Source organism: Mus caroli, chromosome 2, assembly GCF_900094665.2.
Source record: "Mus caroli chromosome 2, CAROLI_EIJ_v1.1, whole genome shotgun sequence".
Classification (NCBI taxonomy): domain Eukaryota; kingdom Metazoa; phylum Chordata; class Mammalia; order Rodentia; family Muridae; genus Mus; species Mus caroli.
Window position 1 is genome coordinate 119,900,142 of NC_034571.1, and position 17,538 is coordinate 119,917,679.

At 41.3% G+C, this 17,538-nt stretch overlaps 1 protein-coding gene and 2 pseudogenes across 1 annotated transcript; 2 read left to right on the top strand and 1 right to left on the bottom strand.

The window, feature by feature from the left end:
- Positions 1-2,727, bottom strand: part of LOC110307010 — a 4,496-nt pseudogene extending 1,769 nt beyond the window's left edge.
- Positions 2,728-3,038: 311 nt separating this feature from the next.
- Positions 3,039-5,123, top strand: LOC110290239 (zinc finger protein 120). Its single transcript, XM_021156738.1, has 3 exons — positions 3,039-3,089; positions 3,286-3,346; positions 4,634-5,123. Exons 1-3 carry the CDS (start codon positions 3,056-3,058, stop codon positions 5,121-5,123), a joined length of 585 nt encoding a protein of 194 aa, XP_021012397.1. The 5' UTR covers positions 3,039-3,055.
- A 6,547-nt stretch (positions 5,124-11,670) lies between these two features.
- On the top strand, positions 11,671-12,555 carry LOC110307018 (annotated as a pseudogene).
- The last annotated feature ends 4,983 nt before the right edge of the window (positions 12,556-17,538 follow it).

Genomic DNA, 17,538 nt, shown 5'->3' on the forward strand with positions numbered 1-17,538 from the left:
TCATAGGAGAAACAATATCAACCATCCAGACCCCCTAGAGCTCCCAGGGACTAGTCCACCAACTAAAGAGTACACATGGAGTGACCCATGGCTCCAGCAGTATACGTAGCAGAGGATGGCCTTGTTGCACATCAATGGGAGGGTGGCCTTTGGTCCTGTGAAGGCTCGCTGTCCCAGTGTAGGGGAATGCCAGGACGGGGATGCAGGAATGGGTAGGTGGGAGGGGTGATGGGATAGGGGGTTTTTGGAAGTGAAACCAGGAAAGAGCATAACATTTGAAATGTAAATAAAGAAAATATGTAATAAAAAATAATTTTAACAAAGAAAGCCCTCGCTCTGGATTGGATACCTAAGAAGGTATCCTAACACTCCCTGCTAACCCTTCAATTAACAGAAGGAGTAGGCAAAGTGATTCCTAGTCCAATAAAGGAACTTCATATAAAACCTGCTAAAACTATGGTCCACCTTTGGCAGGGTCCATCCCAATTTAGGAGCCAAACTTCCCAGGCTCACCCATATTGTGCTGGTCCTGGAATCAAGAGGATGCAAAATATACAGTCATTGATTCTCCAATTCTTGTTTCTATACAGCACTATTCCATCCATCTTTGGTAGAGTCTGAACCCCAGTGAGTATATTATAAGAGTACATTGCATGAAGCTGTGAGGATGAAGCCTGAGTTGCATTTTGAGACCACAAGATGTTGATATTCATAAGCTATGAGGAATCTCCGATGGAGAAGTGCATATAGGGAGTGGACGTACTGAAACTGAGAGATGTATGAGAGGTTGCAGAGATAGAGCCATCTAAGCCCTTTGAAACAGAAGCCCCATGTGTCTGAGACAGACCTATAGAATTTGGTGTTTGCCCTGTTAGGTTTCTTGCCTTGGTCCAACTGACACATTCCTCTCTATTGGAATGGCAAAGGGTATTCTGTGCCAATGCATGTTGAAAAGATATAACTTGTTTTCTGATTTTACAAGATGTGGCAATTGAGATATTACCTTGAGTGTCAAGAGTGTTTGGACATGCCGGGCGATGGTGGCACACACCTTTATTCTCAACACTTGGGAGGCAGAGGCAGGCGAATTTCTGAGTTTGAGGACAGCTGGTCTACAGAGCGAGTTCCAGGACAGCCAGAGCAACACAAAAGAACCCTGCCTCAAAAAACAAACAAACAAACAAACAAACAAACAAACACAAAGTGTTTGGACATTTCAACAGTATAGAGGCTGTTGCAGACTATTAGGATCATTGAGTTTAGACTAAATATATTTTCGTGATAAGATGACCATCCATGATCCTAGAGTCACAATGTACTTGATAGAATCAGAAAAAACTCATAGATATGATGATGTCTGTGAACACTTGTTTCTCCTTTGTGAAGAGCATATGGAAGTTTTTGTAGGAAAGGTCTTTGTAGATAAGTTATTGGGTATGATATTTGTGTGTTTATACACTCAACCCATTTCCTGTTTTGTGTCTGGTGTGTTGTGATTGAAACTGATCAGTCAGCTTCTTTTAGTGTTGTCATGTGCTCACCATTGATGACTGTCCATAAGTCACATAAGATACAGTAGAAACAATTGCTCTTCATGCTAAGCCATTTTGCAAGCCTCATATTTTTATGTTTTTAATTTGGTTGCTTTTGTTTTTTGTTTTGGAGACAAAGTATCTCTGTGTGGCCCTGGCTGTCCTGAAGTAGGTATGTAGACCAGGCAGACCTTGAATATAGTGATCCATCTGACTCTGACTTCAGAGTCCTGGGATTAGATGTGGGCCAAAATGCCTGGCTTGTTTTGTTTTTATATTATTAACTGATGGGCTTGAAATATAGGTTTTTGTACATGCAAGCATATGCTCTTTTGTTGAGGTTCATCCACTCTTGAATTTTGAAATTGAGCAGAGAGTATATTATTTTTCTCAGGATTCATGGCATTCATACTACCTGGGCCTTCTGAGTCATTGGATTATTGGAGTGTAACATTATTACTACCTGTTGTGCTTGTTTTGAATTTCCTGAATGAATATGAGAATTTTGCCTATATACATGAGTGTGTGTGTGTGTGTGTGTGTATGTGTGTGTGTATCATGTGTGCCTGATTCTAAAGAGCTTCTGAACGTGGTATAATGGATACTTTTGAGCCTCCATGTAAATCCTGGCAATTAACCCTAATACGATTAATGGCATGACCAGCCATAGCTCTGAAGAGCCATCTCTCCTACCCTATGTTGCTTTTTCTGATCAACATTTATATTGCTAATATTTTCATCTGTCCATTTGTAACTGTTTAAACATGCATTAATTTGTAGTAAGATCTTATTAATGTTATAGTTTAAACTGTGGCACGTGAGGTTTCTAGAAGATGAATACAGAACTGGAGTGAATGTATAGTTCTTTGTAGGGACTTGAGTAAATACCGAGTTTTTTCTTTTTCTTTTTTGTTTGTGTGATTCATTGATTGATTTTTGCAGGGGAGTTGGGGTATTAATATGTACTTCTTACTGTCCTGGAACTCGTTTCATGTTCCATGCATGAGGCTGGCATCCAACTCTATGAGATACACCTGGATCTAGCTGCCTCCTGAGTGCTGGGAGTAAAGGCATGAGTAATACACCCAGTGTGCTTATCATTTTTTAGTTAGTAATTGTTCATACAGTTTACCTGATGTGTGCTCAGCACTGTTGAACTGTTTACTTGTGTGTCTTTATGTCTGTTAGTTGCCATTTTTCCTGTAAGACTTTATCCTTTTCAAGGGTGCAGAAATGACAGAGGTGAAGCTCATTCATTGTTCAGTTTCTTTCTAAAATACCTTGACTACATTAGAGTGTCTATGTCAGGAGCCAAGTATTTCATTCTGGTGTAAGCACCAGAATGACATAAATATATTGTCAATGAAGTGTACAGTTACAGTGTTGTCAGGGTCATGCTTTCTCATGTACACATGTATGGGATCTTCTAGGATGTAGTGACCTATGATGATGTGCATGTGAACTTCACGTGGGAAGAGTGGGCTTTGCTGGATCCTTCTCAGAAGAGTCTATACAAAGAAGTGATGCTGGAGACCTACAGGAATCTCGCTGCTAAAGGTAATACAGTGAATTTCCTTTCACTTTTTAAAATCTGGGGTGACTGTATCTTTGTTATTTTTTGAAATTTCAGTTGAGAATGAGGAAGGATGAGGTGAATATATCAGTCATGGTTCTAAGGTTCTCTGGATATAGTAACTTAAATTTTGCCTAGTTCCCAATAATATAACATATATTCTTTGGTACTATATTTCAGGCTACTATTGGAAAGACCATAATATTGAAGGACATTTTCAAAATTCTAGAAGAAATGGCAGGTAATTTTCATGTGCAAGCTGATAAGAAATGCCTCTGAAGAATGTTTTTAGTATGTCCTGCCAGTTTTAAAGAAAACCAACAGGGTAAAAACAGCACTGCTTTAAGTTTTAGATGATTATTAAAATCTCGCAAAACTGTGTACTGTGCCAGGTATAATTTCATTTGTGTTTGCCAGGCATTTCTCTGAGTACAGAGAGAAGGAAATAATGCCTTAACAGAGCTCACCATTTGAATTATAGCCCAGTAGAGTTAGTTATGCTATACAACTGTCCAAACCTTCTAATAAGCAAATAGTCCATAGTAAAGCTGGTGCTACTTTTGTAATAACATTGCTAAGTTTAGTGAGATGGGTAGTTTAGAAAGTCAAGAATGCTATTGTGGAGAAACTTTAATCCCTGTACCACATCTGTATGAGGAATAAAGGTCAAACTGTGTGAATTCAATGTGGAACCCTTTAAAAAAAAGATTTATTTATTTAATTATTTATCTTATATATATGAGTACACTTAGTTGTCTTCAGACACACCAGAAGAGGGTATCATATCAGATTGCAGATGGTTGTGAGCCACCATGTAGTTGCTGGGAATTGAACTCAGGACCTTTAGAAGAACAGTCAGTGCTCTTAACCACTGAGCCATCTCTCCAACCTCCCTGTGTGAAACCCTTTTACTTGTTATTCTTCTTTAAATAGGGATGTCATATGTCACAATGGATACAAGCCATGTGAACATAAGGAATGTTGAAAGAAACACCAAACCTCTCCCTCTGCCAGCACAATTAGAAGATATAAAGTTCTCCCCACTTTGAGTAGCCGTTCTAAATGTGCTACAAGTTTACAAATAATTGGTTTTCTAACTTTACTGGTGATATCTACAAACTTGTACTGCAGAAAACTGCTGAGTACTAGTGCTATGGAATTCTGATTGTCTTGGTTCATTTTGCAAATGTAGTGTGACTCACACTATAGAAAAACTTAATGAATGCAATCAGTGTGGTAGAACTTTGAGTTCTTTCAGTTCTCTTCAAATGAATGAAAAACCTCTTATAGCAAGAAGATGCTATAAATATGAGCCATGTAATCCATGCTCTTCTCATCCCATGTATCTTCAAAGATGCAAAACAACCCATAATGAAGGAGAACCCCAGTGTCAATAGAGTGAGAATACATTACAACTGGCTTCCTCTTTATAATTAGACCAAATTGTGAAAGTAATCCGTACAAATAAAAATATTCATCAGTGTATTGAATGTGGAAATGTTTTCATATATGCCAATTCTCTTTGCAGGCATGAAAGAAGTGAAACTGAAGAGAAACTTTCTGAATTTACTCAATATGATAAAGACTTTGCATATCAGAGCCATCCTCAAAGGCATGAAGGAATTTATTCTGGAGAGAAACCCTATGAAGGTGTCCAATATTTTGAAGACTTTGCACATCACAGTAGCCTCCAAATACATAGAAGAACACATATTGTAGAAAAACCCCATGAGTGTAAACAATGTGGCAAAGCCTTTGCATACCACAGTTATCTTCAAAGGCATGAAAGAAGTCATACAGGAGAGAAACCTTATGAATGTAATCAGTGCGGTAAAGCCTTTGGACGCCACAGTCATCTTCAGAGACATGAAAGAATTCATACAGGAGAAAAAAGCTATGACTGTAATCAATGTGGTAAAACATTTGTACATCACAGTCATCTTCAAATACATTTTAAAAGAACACATATTGGAGAGAAACCCTTTGAATGTAAGCAATGTGGTAAAGCCTTTGCATGAAACAGTCATCTCTTAATACATAAAAGAATACATACTGGAGAGAAACCCTATGAATGTAAGCAATGTGGTAAAGCTTTTGCGTATCAAAGTGGTCTCCTATATCATAAAAGAAGATATACTGTAGAGAAACTCCATGAGTGTAACCAATGTGGTAAAGTCTTTGCATGTCACAATAGTCTCCAAGTACATAAAAGAACACATACTGTGGAGAGAAACCCTATAAATGTAATCAGTGTGGAAAAGCCTTTGGACGCTACAGTTCTCTCCAAAGGCATGAAAGAATTCATACAGGACAAACACCTGATGAATGTAGTCAATGTTGTAAGGACTGTGGATGTTACAATAGTCTCCAGTTACATAAAAGACCACATACTGGAGAGAAATACTTTGAATGTAACCAATGTGGTAAAGGCTTTTCACAAAACAGTTATCTTGAAATACATAAAAGAGCACATACTGTAGAGAAACACTATTAGTGTAACAATGTGGTAAAGCCTTTGCATATCATGGCCATCTTTGAATACGTAAAGTACCATATACTGCAGAGAAACCCTATGAATGTAATCAATATGGTAAAGCCTTTGCATGTCAGACATCTTCAAAGGCATGAAAGAAACCATACTGTAGAGAAACCCTGTGAGTGTATTTAATATGGTGAAGCCTTTGCACATTTCTATAGTCTTCATCATCATGAAAAAAAATCCATACTGGATAGAAACCCTATGAATGTATTTAACGTGCTAAAGCCTTTTCACATTTCATAAGTCTTCATCATTGTGAAATAATTCATACCAGAGAGAAATGAATATATTTAATATGGAGAAGTCTTTGTGTATTTTAATAGTCTTCATTCTCTGGAAACTATTCATACTGGAGAGAAATTCTGTGAGTGGAAGCCTTTGTGTTATGGGGTCCGTTGAGATCCAACAAAACTCAAACTCAGGTAATGCAAGTGACAAGAACTTACTGTACTCAAGCTGCTACTGATAGCTCAGGGCTACAGAACACACTTGGAAACTGAACTGCGACATGCTGCCGAACCACTTCCCGACCCAGAGCAAGAATGGTATAGAGCTTTTAAGTTCCCAAACCAGAAATATCTGTGCCAAGTTATAGCTCCATTTTTTTTTTCACCAGGATATAGGGATCAGGGCTTTTCTTATCTAGTTGATCTATGTTTACTGATACAGTCTAACTAATCATATCCATTTATTGTTTTGTGATTAGGAACAGGCATTATGTTTTGAAGAACAAAAGATAAATAACAGAAGCCATGGTTAGAGACAGTCAATATGATTTCATGAACAAAGATGGACAATAGAAGCTGGCCTGCTATTGGGAAGGTCCCAGATACTGCAGGGCCAGGGAACTTGAATTAGGTGTACCATATGATTAAATGGAGGCTGATAACAAAAAATGGAGTACTTAGGACAAGTTTCTTTTACTTGTTTCCAACAGTTGCATATCACAGGCATTTTTGAATACTTGAAAGAATAACAACATTGTAGTGAAACTTCAAATTGTTATCAACATGATAAAGCTGTTTTACAACACAGTTATATACATTAAAGAACACATACTGGAGAGAAATCCTATGAAGATGCAATGTGGTAAATCCTTTGTGTGTAGCAGTAGTCTTAAAAACCATGAGAAAAAGTTATGCTGCAAAGGATCCCATAAATGTACTCAGGATGGTAACATTTTGCTCTTGATGGTATCTTTATACAAGAGTAAACCTTCAGAGCAGAATTAATCTTTAAAGCCTTTGCGTATTGCAGTAGTCTTTAAGGACCTCAAAGAACTGATACTGAAAAGAATCTGTGACTAAAGGATTTGATGAGATCTGTAGCCAGCACCCTTGCATTCAGTGCCAGGTGCAACATGGCTGTGAATATGACTGCACAGCAGTTTCAGCTGTGGGAGCACCTTTGATCCGAATCACGTACCTCTGGCTTTCTAGTATACAGATGCCATTGCTCTCGTCTGCTTGTCTGCCATTGTGTTTTTCTATACCATATTTGTCCTCAAGTATAGCCCTGGCTGTCCTGGAACTCACTTTGTAGACCAGGCTGGCCTCAAACTTAGAAATCTGCCTGCCTCTGCCTCCCAAGTGCTCGGATTAATAGGTTTGATTTAGAAATATTATTGGGGAAAATTGGAAGATATATAGTACAAAATATAAAAGGGTGGGTATAAGTGTTTAGTTACTTGTTGTTACTATACAAGTCTGGTAAAAATTTCTGGGAAAAGAATTGACTAGAGAAGGAAATGGGTCTGATATCTATTAGGAACAAACTGTTCTAGCCCTGGCTATTCAAGCAGTCAGTTCAGGCATAATGCCCCAAGGGGTTCTATGGAGATTGTCTGACTTAATTGTTCTATGAGACATTTTTGCCAAGTCATAAGGATGATGTTGTATCACAAAATATTTGAAGCAGGAAATATTTTTGAGAAACCTGAAGTTTTAATAGTTAAATGAAGGACACCCCCCCCCCCCAAGGAAAAGGAACATGGGGCTTGGGTCACTAAGAGCAGGAATGGCTATAGAAAACACAATGAACAAGATAGAGGGAAAAAGCCAGGCGGTGGTGGCGCACGCCTTTAATCCGAGCACTTGGGAGGCAGAGGCAGGCAGATTTCTAAGTTTGAGGCCAGCCTGGTCTACAAAGTGAGTTCCAGGACAGCCAGGGCTATACAGAGAAACCCTGTCTCGAAAAAACAAAAACAAAAACAAAAACAAACAAACAAACAAAAAACATGAAAAAGCATTTAAAAAAAGATAGAGGAAGAAATAGCTGGGTCTACTGGTTAAGGAAGCAATGGTGAGAGCCCCCATGAGAGGAGATCTCTAATAATAGGTTTGATTTAGAAATATTATTGGGGAAAATTGGAAGATATATAGTACAAAATATAAAAGGGTGGGTATAAGTGTTTAGACCCCACAAGTATTGAACAATACTAGGTTACTATTGAACAAGACTAACTCAGTTACCGGTCCCGCCAGAACTGCTTCTATTACATATAGTCAGCTGCTCTTTGTTTTTAAATTAACTTGCTTATTTATTTTAGCTGTTACCATCAATCACTGCAATTTAGCATACAAAATCAGGTCTAAGAAATTTCTGTCAGCTCACAGAAATTGGATTAGGCCATTGGATTAGTGAACTGACCTTCCTGGAAAGATTGGAACATATTAATTTGACCCTCTGGCATCGCCTACCTAAACGGAACTCGGGTATACATTCTAAGAGAATTGCAGCTTCTGAAGGAGCTCTTCAAGAAGCTGTAAAAGAAATAAATATTGTATGGAAAATAATTAGAAAAACACTGTAGGAATAGATATTTGGAGGAGTTCAGTAAATTGGAGGAAGAGATTCTGCAGTTAGACAAGCTAGAAACACTAACATTATCCTGACCTGTTTAGCACCTTTCTGATTTCATTCGAATTCTGTAACTACAAGCTTATGCCCAGATGGCCTGTGATGTGGAGGTTTTTCTGAGAGTTAAAAGTTAATGTATAACTTGCTTTTGCAGACACTGAACTGTAAATTTATGTGTGCTTTGTGCTTTCTGGCGACATAGTGACCTGAGGTTTTGCAGGAAAAATAATGGGTTTGACGAAAATAATGAAAAGGCTTTTGCTTATGTATTATTGTATAACAAGGAAGTGTGTTACCAATAAAAGACTGAGGTGAACTCAGAGAGAGAACCTGCAAGCTGTGTCCGAGCACAGCTTCAGAACAGCAATGAGTGGCCTGTCAGTGTGCACCTGTATCTTTCCCTGAGACTCTTCATTTTGTGCTGATCCAATTCACCCTGTCTCAAGACCCTTGAAACAACTGAGGCCGTTCCTGGGAAATTCGGTTACACAAGATTGTTCCTGAGGCAAAACATATGACAAGGGTCAGCAATCTTTTCAAACAGTATAATATCCCTATTGATTTTGTTTGTACTTGCATACTCATATGGGCAAAAGCCCTATGAATTAAAACAATAACACAATCATTTTAGGTTTCACTATTCTTATACTCAGAATTAATTACTCCTTCTCCATAGCCTTTCTTTTCATGATGTACACTTAAAACCTGTTAACATCGCCCTAGAACACAAGATCAAGGATCTCAGACTCAACCTAGAATGGGTGTTTTAATTGACCACTGACTTGTCTCAAGCCTGTTTTTTCTTGCTATTACAGATATGTGCTCGTAATGTGTGAATGCTCACTGAACTCCATTCTCTAGCTTATGAAGAGGAAGGAGCACACTCTATTCTTGACTCTACCTTTAAACTTTCTATCGACGACTCTAACTGTCCAAAATTATTTCAATCAATCTAACTCCCAAAAACTAAATCAAATTAGGAATTTCATAAAATGATTAATTCTAAACAGCATCATCCCATGAAAGTTCGTCTTCATTTTGATCTGTGAGAAACTTGAGCCACAGAATGGGCTATCATCCAGAAAGTAATGGCATCAGTATAAGCACTGAGGATCTCCTGGTGTCCACTCCCACCAAGCCAGATAAATAGGGAATATGGCAATGACAAGCATGACAAGGCACATCAATAGTGAGAAGTAATTCTGGGACAAAACTCCTAGGGTCATACCTTTCCAGGGTACACCCACTACAGGAACTCCAGTTACTTGCCAAATCTTCAAAGCACTCAAATGTCATTCAGGTAACAAAACCTTTTCCAGAGGATGGGCAGGACAAGGCAACGCCCTGAACCACTATCCCCTAACAAATAGTGGGATTACAAAGGAGACCTGGTTGAAGCACTCATAGTCTGTTCTAAGCAAGTAACAGGTGATCCTAGAAGTTCACAACTAAGAAGACACTATAGTTGAACATAAGCATGATCTAACACATCCTATAAAGATCCCATCCATTTGTATCAGTACCAATTACTTCACAGATCAAGGTGGGCATAAAACATGGACAGAGCTGCTAACTTAATTGGCTTCCTGTAATAACCAGTCATCCCCTCTGAAGTTATGTTTTTATATCCTGGAGCTCTTCCATGGAGCCTCCTACATTTCTCTATCCATGAACTCTATCCATTAACTCAGTGTATCTGAGTTAATGTTATTAGACCTACTCAGGACCAAAGGGACACCTGGCTGTGCTCTTGAGTGCTGCACCTGCTAGCTTCACATGTCTAGGGGACGGAGTGGTGGTGTTTGGTTAGCACTGTAGCTGTTGCTATAGGTGTAGCTTCCCCATTCAACAAACTTCACTCGTTGAGAGTTTATAGCCGGGCAAACCATTTCCATGCCTATCATGAATCTTTCCTAGAAGGAAATACATCCTGCTTAGTCTTGGGGAATATTCACCTCCCTACCCCTGGCTTGATTATCCTCACTTGAATTATTCTATCACAAATGCTTGAATCTCACTTAGAAAGGGGAATAAAAATGTCTTAGGAGGCAGATGGAGGGAGGGGATTCAGTGGCAGTGGAGATGAGGAGGGGAATGGGAGGCATCAGGATCAGGGTGGGGAGAAGCAAGAGAGAAGGCCAGAAGGCTTGGAGAACGATGGAATTTGCAGCTGGTGGAAGGGGAGGGGGTTGTAGTCATCACTAGAACCTGCCAGAGACCGGGGATTGGAGAGGCTCCCAGGAATCAAAGCAGGGGAAATCAACTGAGATACATAGCAGTAGGAATATAAAACCTGAAGAAGCCACCTCCTGTAACCAGGCAGGACCACCAGTGGAAGAATAAGAACACCAACCCATCTACAAAACACTTGACCCAAAATGAGTCCCATCTAAAAGAAATGCAGGAACAGACGTGGAGCAGAGACTGAAGGAATGGCCAAACAATAACTGGCCAAATGCATGGGCAAGCACCAATGCCTGATACTGAAAGCTCCAAAAACCTTATTAATAAAGATTTTCTTTTTTAACTAATTTTTATTAGATATTTTCTTCATTTACATTTCAAATGCTATCCCAAAAGTCCCTTATACCCTCCCTTTGCCCTGCTCCCAAACCCACCCACTCCTGCTTCCAGGCCCTGGCATTCCCCTGCACTGAAGCATATAATCTTTGCAAGACCAAGGGCCTCTCCTCCCAATGATGGCCGACAAGGTGCTCTAGTCTGAGAACCCTAGGAAATGGCAGTCAGGACATTGATCTCTCAGGTATATTTGGTCACCTGAGTAATCCAAACGGCTGTCAAAGTACGGAAGCTTTCAACCTTCTTCCTCATTTGCTTCAGTGTTGGTCGGTTATCTCACTTTCTTCATGTGTTCCTCTTCAGTTTTAATTCCACAATAAATATCAGGTAGGATGGAGGAGGACTCTCATTCACTGATCTCTTTTCCTTCTTGCATCCTTCTCACTCAATCAAGGCTCAGCTTAGAAAAACACTTAGCTATATTGGCTTTGAAAAAGAGTAGGTTTTTATCTGGTAGAGGAAAAAAAAAAGATACTGAGTGACTTTGCTCCTCTACACAAGGTTAGCTGCTGAGATCTATAACTGATAACAAGTAATTGTCCTGTCTCACACCTCTAGCTGACATATTAAGGTCACCCATGGTCGCGGTCTCTTCCCTGGTGGTTCGTACTGCGGAGAGCGGGGACATGAAGACGAAGGCCACCGCGCCCGGTGCCCCAACCTGGGGCAGGAAGCTCGCTAGGAAGAAAGCCAAGAAGAAGTTCAGGAAGAGCAAAGCTCTGGCAGGAAGTGGGGCTCCGGGAAGCCGCCCGGCTGCTGTGGCAGGCCGACCTCCGAAGGCCCCAGAGAACTTTTCTCAAAATTGGAAGGCGCTGCAAGAGCTGCTGAAACAAACGTCACAGGCTGCAGAAAAATCTCTTGTCTCTCAGATGGATGACAAAATGCACCCCCAAATAATCCAGCAGAACAGAAAAAAGGCCTCAGATAAATCAAAGGGAGACAAGCAGAGGACAGAAAAAGCCAAGAGCACTAGGGGTTCTGTTACATCTGCACCTATGGACAGGAAGATGCTAGTACCTCCCACAGATACCTCTGCAACAGAGCAGAAGGAAGGAGCCAAGAAGAGGACATAAAGTGACATCTCTTCTCATCAAGGGGATCTCAAGCCTAAGTGGAAAGCTACTGAGGCAGCTGTTATCTTGAATCAGCCCACGCCCACTGAGGAAGACATCTGGTTTGATGATGTGGATCCAGATGATATTGAGGCTGCCATAGGCCCAGAGGCAGCCATGCTGGTACGGAAGAGACTGGGGCAGAAGAAGAGGACCATCGCTCTGGTGAAGGAACAAGCCTTTGGCGTCCTGACAAAAGCCTTGGCCCTGGATTGTGAGATGGTAGGCGTGGGTCCCAAAGGGGAAGAGAGCATCGCAGCCCATGTGTCTATCGTGAACCAGTATGGGAAGTGTGTTTATGACAAGTACGTCAAGCCAACTGAGCCACTGACCGACTACAGGATGCTCAGGCAGCAATGAGGCTTTACATCATGGTGAAACGGGAATGGGAGAGCATTACTGCAGACCAGCGTGCCCCAGATGCCACTCTACAGCACTGCATCAAGTACTCTTAGCACCATCCTACTGCTGTCGCCACCACCCTGTCCTTCAGTGACTTCTCAATCCAGTGGCAGTTGGGATGGAGGGGGGGTCTATGCACAGCAGGGACTCTGTCTCTGGTGAGCTTTCTCAGAGCCATGGCTGCAGGCATACAAGCTGTGGGAACTTCCTCCTGACCTACCAGGGCCTAATCCAGCACCTGTGTGTTGAGGTAGACTGGTCAGATACGGGGCAGAAGTCACGGGTGTAGGTTCAGAGGAAGGAGAACATCATTGGAATGGAGGAGAGTGCTGCAGAGTCTATGTCTGCTGACCATCTGAGCTACCACTTAACAATGAGCATAGCTGGTCTCAGCCAGGGCACTCAGCACCTTCCCTTGAGGAGCAAGAAGCATCTTCTCTGTCAGGTAAGAGGATAAGCTCTGCTGGATCTAAGGGATCCAGGCTAAAGGCTTTCAGTCTGCTGCAAACCAATCTGGCCAGCACAGCAACCACCCATTGAGTCTTAAAGCTACTTTGTCCTTTGCTTGGCCAATGTCCAGCCATGTTTTCTCCAGAGAGTCCTTGGGGTGAGCCTTGGGGCACAGGTACACTCAGAGGTCTGAGATCCTACCATGTGGAACAGTGTAAGCAGAAAGGCCATCTTCCCACTGTCCTGCCAGCTGCTTTTCTGGGTAGCAGCAATTGCAGAGTGACCAGTGAACTTCATGGACTTAGCTGACAACTCCTAGAACATATGTACCCATGCATATGATGACAGATGTCTGCTTTTTTTGTTTGTTTTGTTTTGTTTGTTTGTTTCTCGAGACAGGGTTTCTCTGTATAGTCCTGGCTGTCCTGGAACTCACTTTGTAGACCAGGCTGGCCTCGAACTCAGAAATCCCCCTGCCTCTGCCTCTGCCTCCCAAGTGGTGGCAGAATGCCAATAGTTTTCCCATGGTTTCTGCATTTTGTGCAGCTTAGTCTTTGTGTAGGTCCTCCAACAACTTGAGTAGGGGCTGTCCTTTAAAGCTGTTGCCTGTCTGAATCCTGTTACCCTAACAAGAGGTCCTTGTTTGGCCTCTGTGGATGTGGATGTGCTGAGACCTGCAGACTTGATGTGCTGGGGTGGAGAGATCTGAAGGGGGATGTGGGTTCCACCCTCTCAGAATAGAAGGGTTGGGGACAATATGTCGAGGAACTATATTGGTGGGGTTTCTATGGGGGGACAGTGATAGGAAATGAAAAGTGGATAAGTAACAAAAAACAAGCAAAAAAAAAAAAAAACAAGGCTTTTTACATACAACCAGACAGATATACACATGACCTCTCAGAGACTGTAGCAGCATGCACAGGTCAGGGCCATATGTTTCCCAGACCTGAGCTCTGTGGACTCAGGCCTCTATCTGTAACCCAGAAACTACCTCCAACTGATAACAATTTACACAGGGAAGAAAATTAGTTCTCTCCTAATGACCCTCAATGGGTCTACAGAATGCACTTAAGGGTTGACTCCATGTGTAATAGTAGACAACCATGCAAAATGAAATCAGTGGTACTTTGGGATTGCTGCTTGCTTGCTTGCTTGCGCTTGCTTGCTTGCTTAATAAGGCTTGGGTTTAGGTTTTTTGTTTTTGTTTTGTTTTTGTTTTAACTAATGGGACTTTTGCTTATATATTCTTTTTGAATTTGTTTTTGTGTGGAAATTTTTGCATGCAAATGTGTGTGTCTCTGCATCTGTATGTGTTTCTTAGGCTTTCTCTTTAGCTCATTTTTTGTTTGTTTTATCCTATCTTGATGTTTTAATTTTGTCTCAAGATTTTTATAATTATATTATTTACTTTTTAGGTGGCTGCTTGTTTTCTGATGATCTATAGATAGGGTGTGGACTTGGATGAGTGGGAAAGCTGGGAGGATCTGGGAAGAGTTGCAGGATGTATAATCAGAATATAATATATAAAATAATCTATTTTTAAATTGCATATTCGTACTAAATTGAACTCAACCCTGTACTTTATCTAGGATTACAAATTCACTGGTGGCCCAGTATCTCAACTATATGAAGAATGATTTTCAAGACCAAAGAAAAAGGAATTTTAGAAAGGACATTATTCTAGGATTTGAGATGAGATATTCAGGAAAGGAAGAAAACTAAGCTGTCAGCCAGGAGCAATTGCAAAGATGTGATTCACTGTTTTGAGCAGTCCTGCTCTAGCGTCTATTAGGGCTTTACTGAGGTGAGTCATGGCAGGTATGTTGGTCAGCCCATCTGTCCCACTCAGAATCTGTTCAAGATGAAAAGTATTTCACTGATCACTTCATATGAAGATGCAGCAAATCCTGCCACATTGAGCAAGAGTACTTTTGCTGCTTACAAGAGAGACACATACTTCTAGATATCTGGGCTAGAGTTTCAGTCTCAATCTCACTAAAATAGGACCAGCAGTATACTTGTGTGACTCCTTCACACTTGTTTATATTTGCTTGTCATAGAGTTGCACCGCCAGGAGCAGCCTGAATATGATTGGACATCTGCTTTAAATAGTTTTATTATCTATATTGACTTGTGTTTTGTGGCAGTAAGTACTAGAATGGGCCTGATGGTAGAATGTGCATTATGTGTTGAGAACATCAGCTTTCCTACTACTGTTTATATATTTGCGCTACATGGCTGATTTACAAGTACGTTCTAAGTATCTCATTTCTGATTCTGGCAGAAAATCTTAGTTGATAATGTGGTAAAGGTGCTTGGCACTCAGCCTGGTGACAGAAATTTGAGCTTTTGAAACCATGTAAAGGTGGAAGGAAAACAAACTCCATAAAATGATCTGATTTCAAGCATATGCAATGGACCTTGTGTGCCCTTGAATGACCTTTCCAAACAACCTCCCAGTATGCACACCCAACTACACAAAAATGCACACACAGAGAGAGACAAGAGAGAGAGAGACAAGAGAGAGAGAGACAAGAGAGAGAGAGACAAGAGAGAGAGAGAGAGAGTAGAGAAATAAAATCATCTCTTCTGTTGATGACTCCACAGATAAAGGCCCCTAATCTAGATGCCTTCAGTTTACACTGACTCCCAAAAGTTGTCCTTTCACCTACACATATAAAATCCATGCTGGATATGTCCCACCACACACAAATAATGTGATTGTAAATTATAAACACATAAGTAAATGAATGACAAATATGTTATATTGCCGAAAGGAAAGAAAATAAAATGAAATGAAGATTACTGCAGGACACAGGTCAATCTGTTCACTGGTCAGCGGCAGAGGCTTTTATCTGTCATCAGGTGGCATGATTTCTCCCTTGGTGCATCTCTGCAAGCTAGTTTCATTGTGAAAATAGACCCTTTTTGTCTCTGCTCTCTGTATACATTTGGACATGGTATGGAGAAATGGCTCAGGGCTTAAGAACATTGGCTGTTCTTGCAGAAGGCCTGGGGTCAATCCCCAGCACACACATACAGATCACAACCATCTATAATGTCAGCGCCAATGAATACATTTCCCTGTTCTAACCTTGCAAGCACCAAGTAATCGAGGCAGTACACAGGTAAACACGCAAACAACACATACACATGAAACAAAAATAACATTTCAAAAAGAACTGTAGGGCTCATTCTGTGGAGTTGCTGCTTTGACCAGAATCTCAACTTGTAGGGTGGTCCTGTCTACACTGCTTTGACCAGAATCTCAACTTCATAATAAATTCAGGAGATATTAGAGATTTCTTCAGTTCTCTTTTCTTGTGTTTTGGTCTTAGAAACTTACCTTCTATGTTTCCTAAAAGCCCTTGTCTAGGGTATTTTCTTTGTTTCTTTGTTTGTTTCTTTGTTTGTTTCTCTCTCTCTCTCTCTCTCTCTCTCTCTCTCTCTCTCTCTTTCTTTATTGTGGGTGGTGTGTGTGAGGAACCCAACATATTTATTCAAAAACAGTTATTTCAGTTAAGTTAAAATCCTATAATCAGGACAGCCACAATTCCAGTCACTCCCATGGGAAGTATAGATATGTCAACAGACACATCTGGATGCTGAACAAGTCATTAACTCCATAAGACTAAAATGAAACAGTCACTCAGAGTGACCAAGCACTTCACAATCACAATAGCAGAAAAGCCTGCAGCTTTCCCATTTGGAGGGTCACATTTTCTACTAGGCTTCCTTCACTTACAAGGGCCGACTGGCACAGCTGGGGAGAGGGTCAGGAGGAAATCAACTCTGTCAATCCAGGGAACTTCAGCTGTTATTACAAATAGCCCTGACAGCCCATTAGAAGTGGCTGTGTGAGACTGTCCCAACCTGTGTCCCTGGAGTGACCATTATGTGGAACCTCCCCAGTCCCCTACCCTGGCATCATCAGCGCCACCCAGCTTGAGTAGAGCAGCAGAACCGAGGGGGGAAGGTGGTACTTGGTCACTTTCTCAAGGCAGTTTGTCTGCAAGCCAGGAGGAGGGGCAGGGGTGGTGGCCTCAGGTGAGAAGCACACACTCAGCACTCCACCCCTTCTGGGAAGTGGCAGGAGAGAGCCTCCTTAGGGGGCGCCTGCTTTTGCAAAACAGTGTGCTCTCCTCCTAGCAAGGCAATTCGGTTCCTCTCTGTGCTGGAGCCCCACTACAGGGTGCACACCCAGGAAACAGTGACCTTGAACCCAAAAGGGGTGGGTCTCCTTGAAAGACACACTTTAGGAAGGCGGGGGGGGGGGGCGGTCACTCCTTGCTTTACCATATCCTTCCAATACCCACCACAGCTCACTGCTGCCTCCCACCCTACACTCGTGGGGTGCAGCTTTCCCTCAACACTCTGGTAACAGAAACCGGTTGGAAGAAAAAGGTGACAGACAAAACAAAAAACAAACAAACAAACAAACAAACAAAAAAAAAACCTGTTACTTCTATTCAGCCCCAAGAGGGTCCTCTC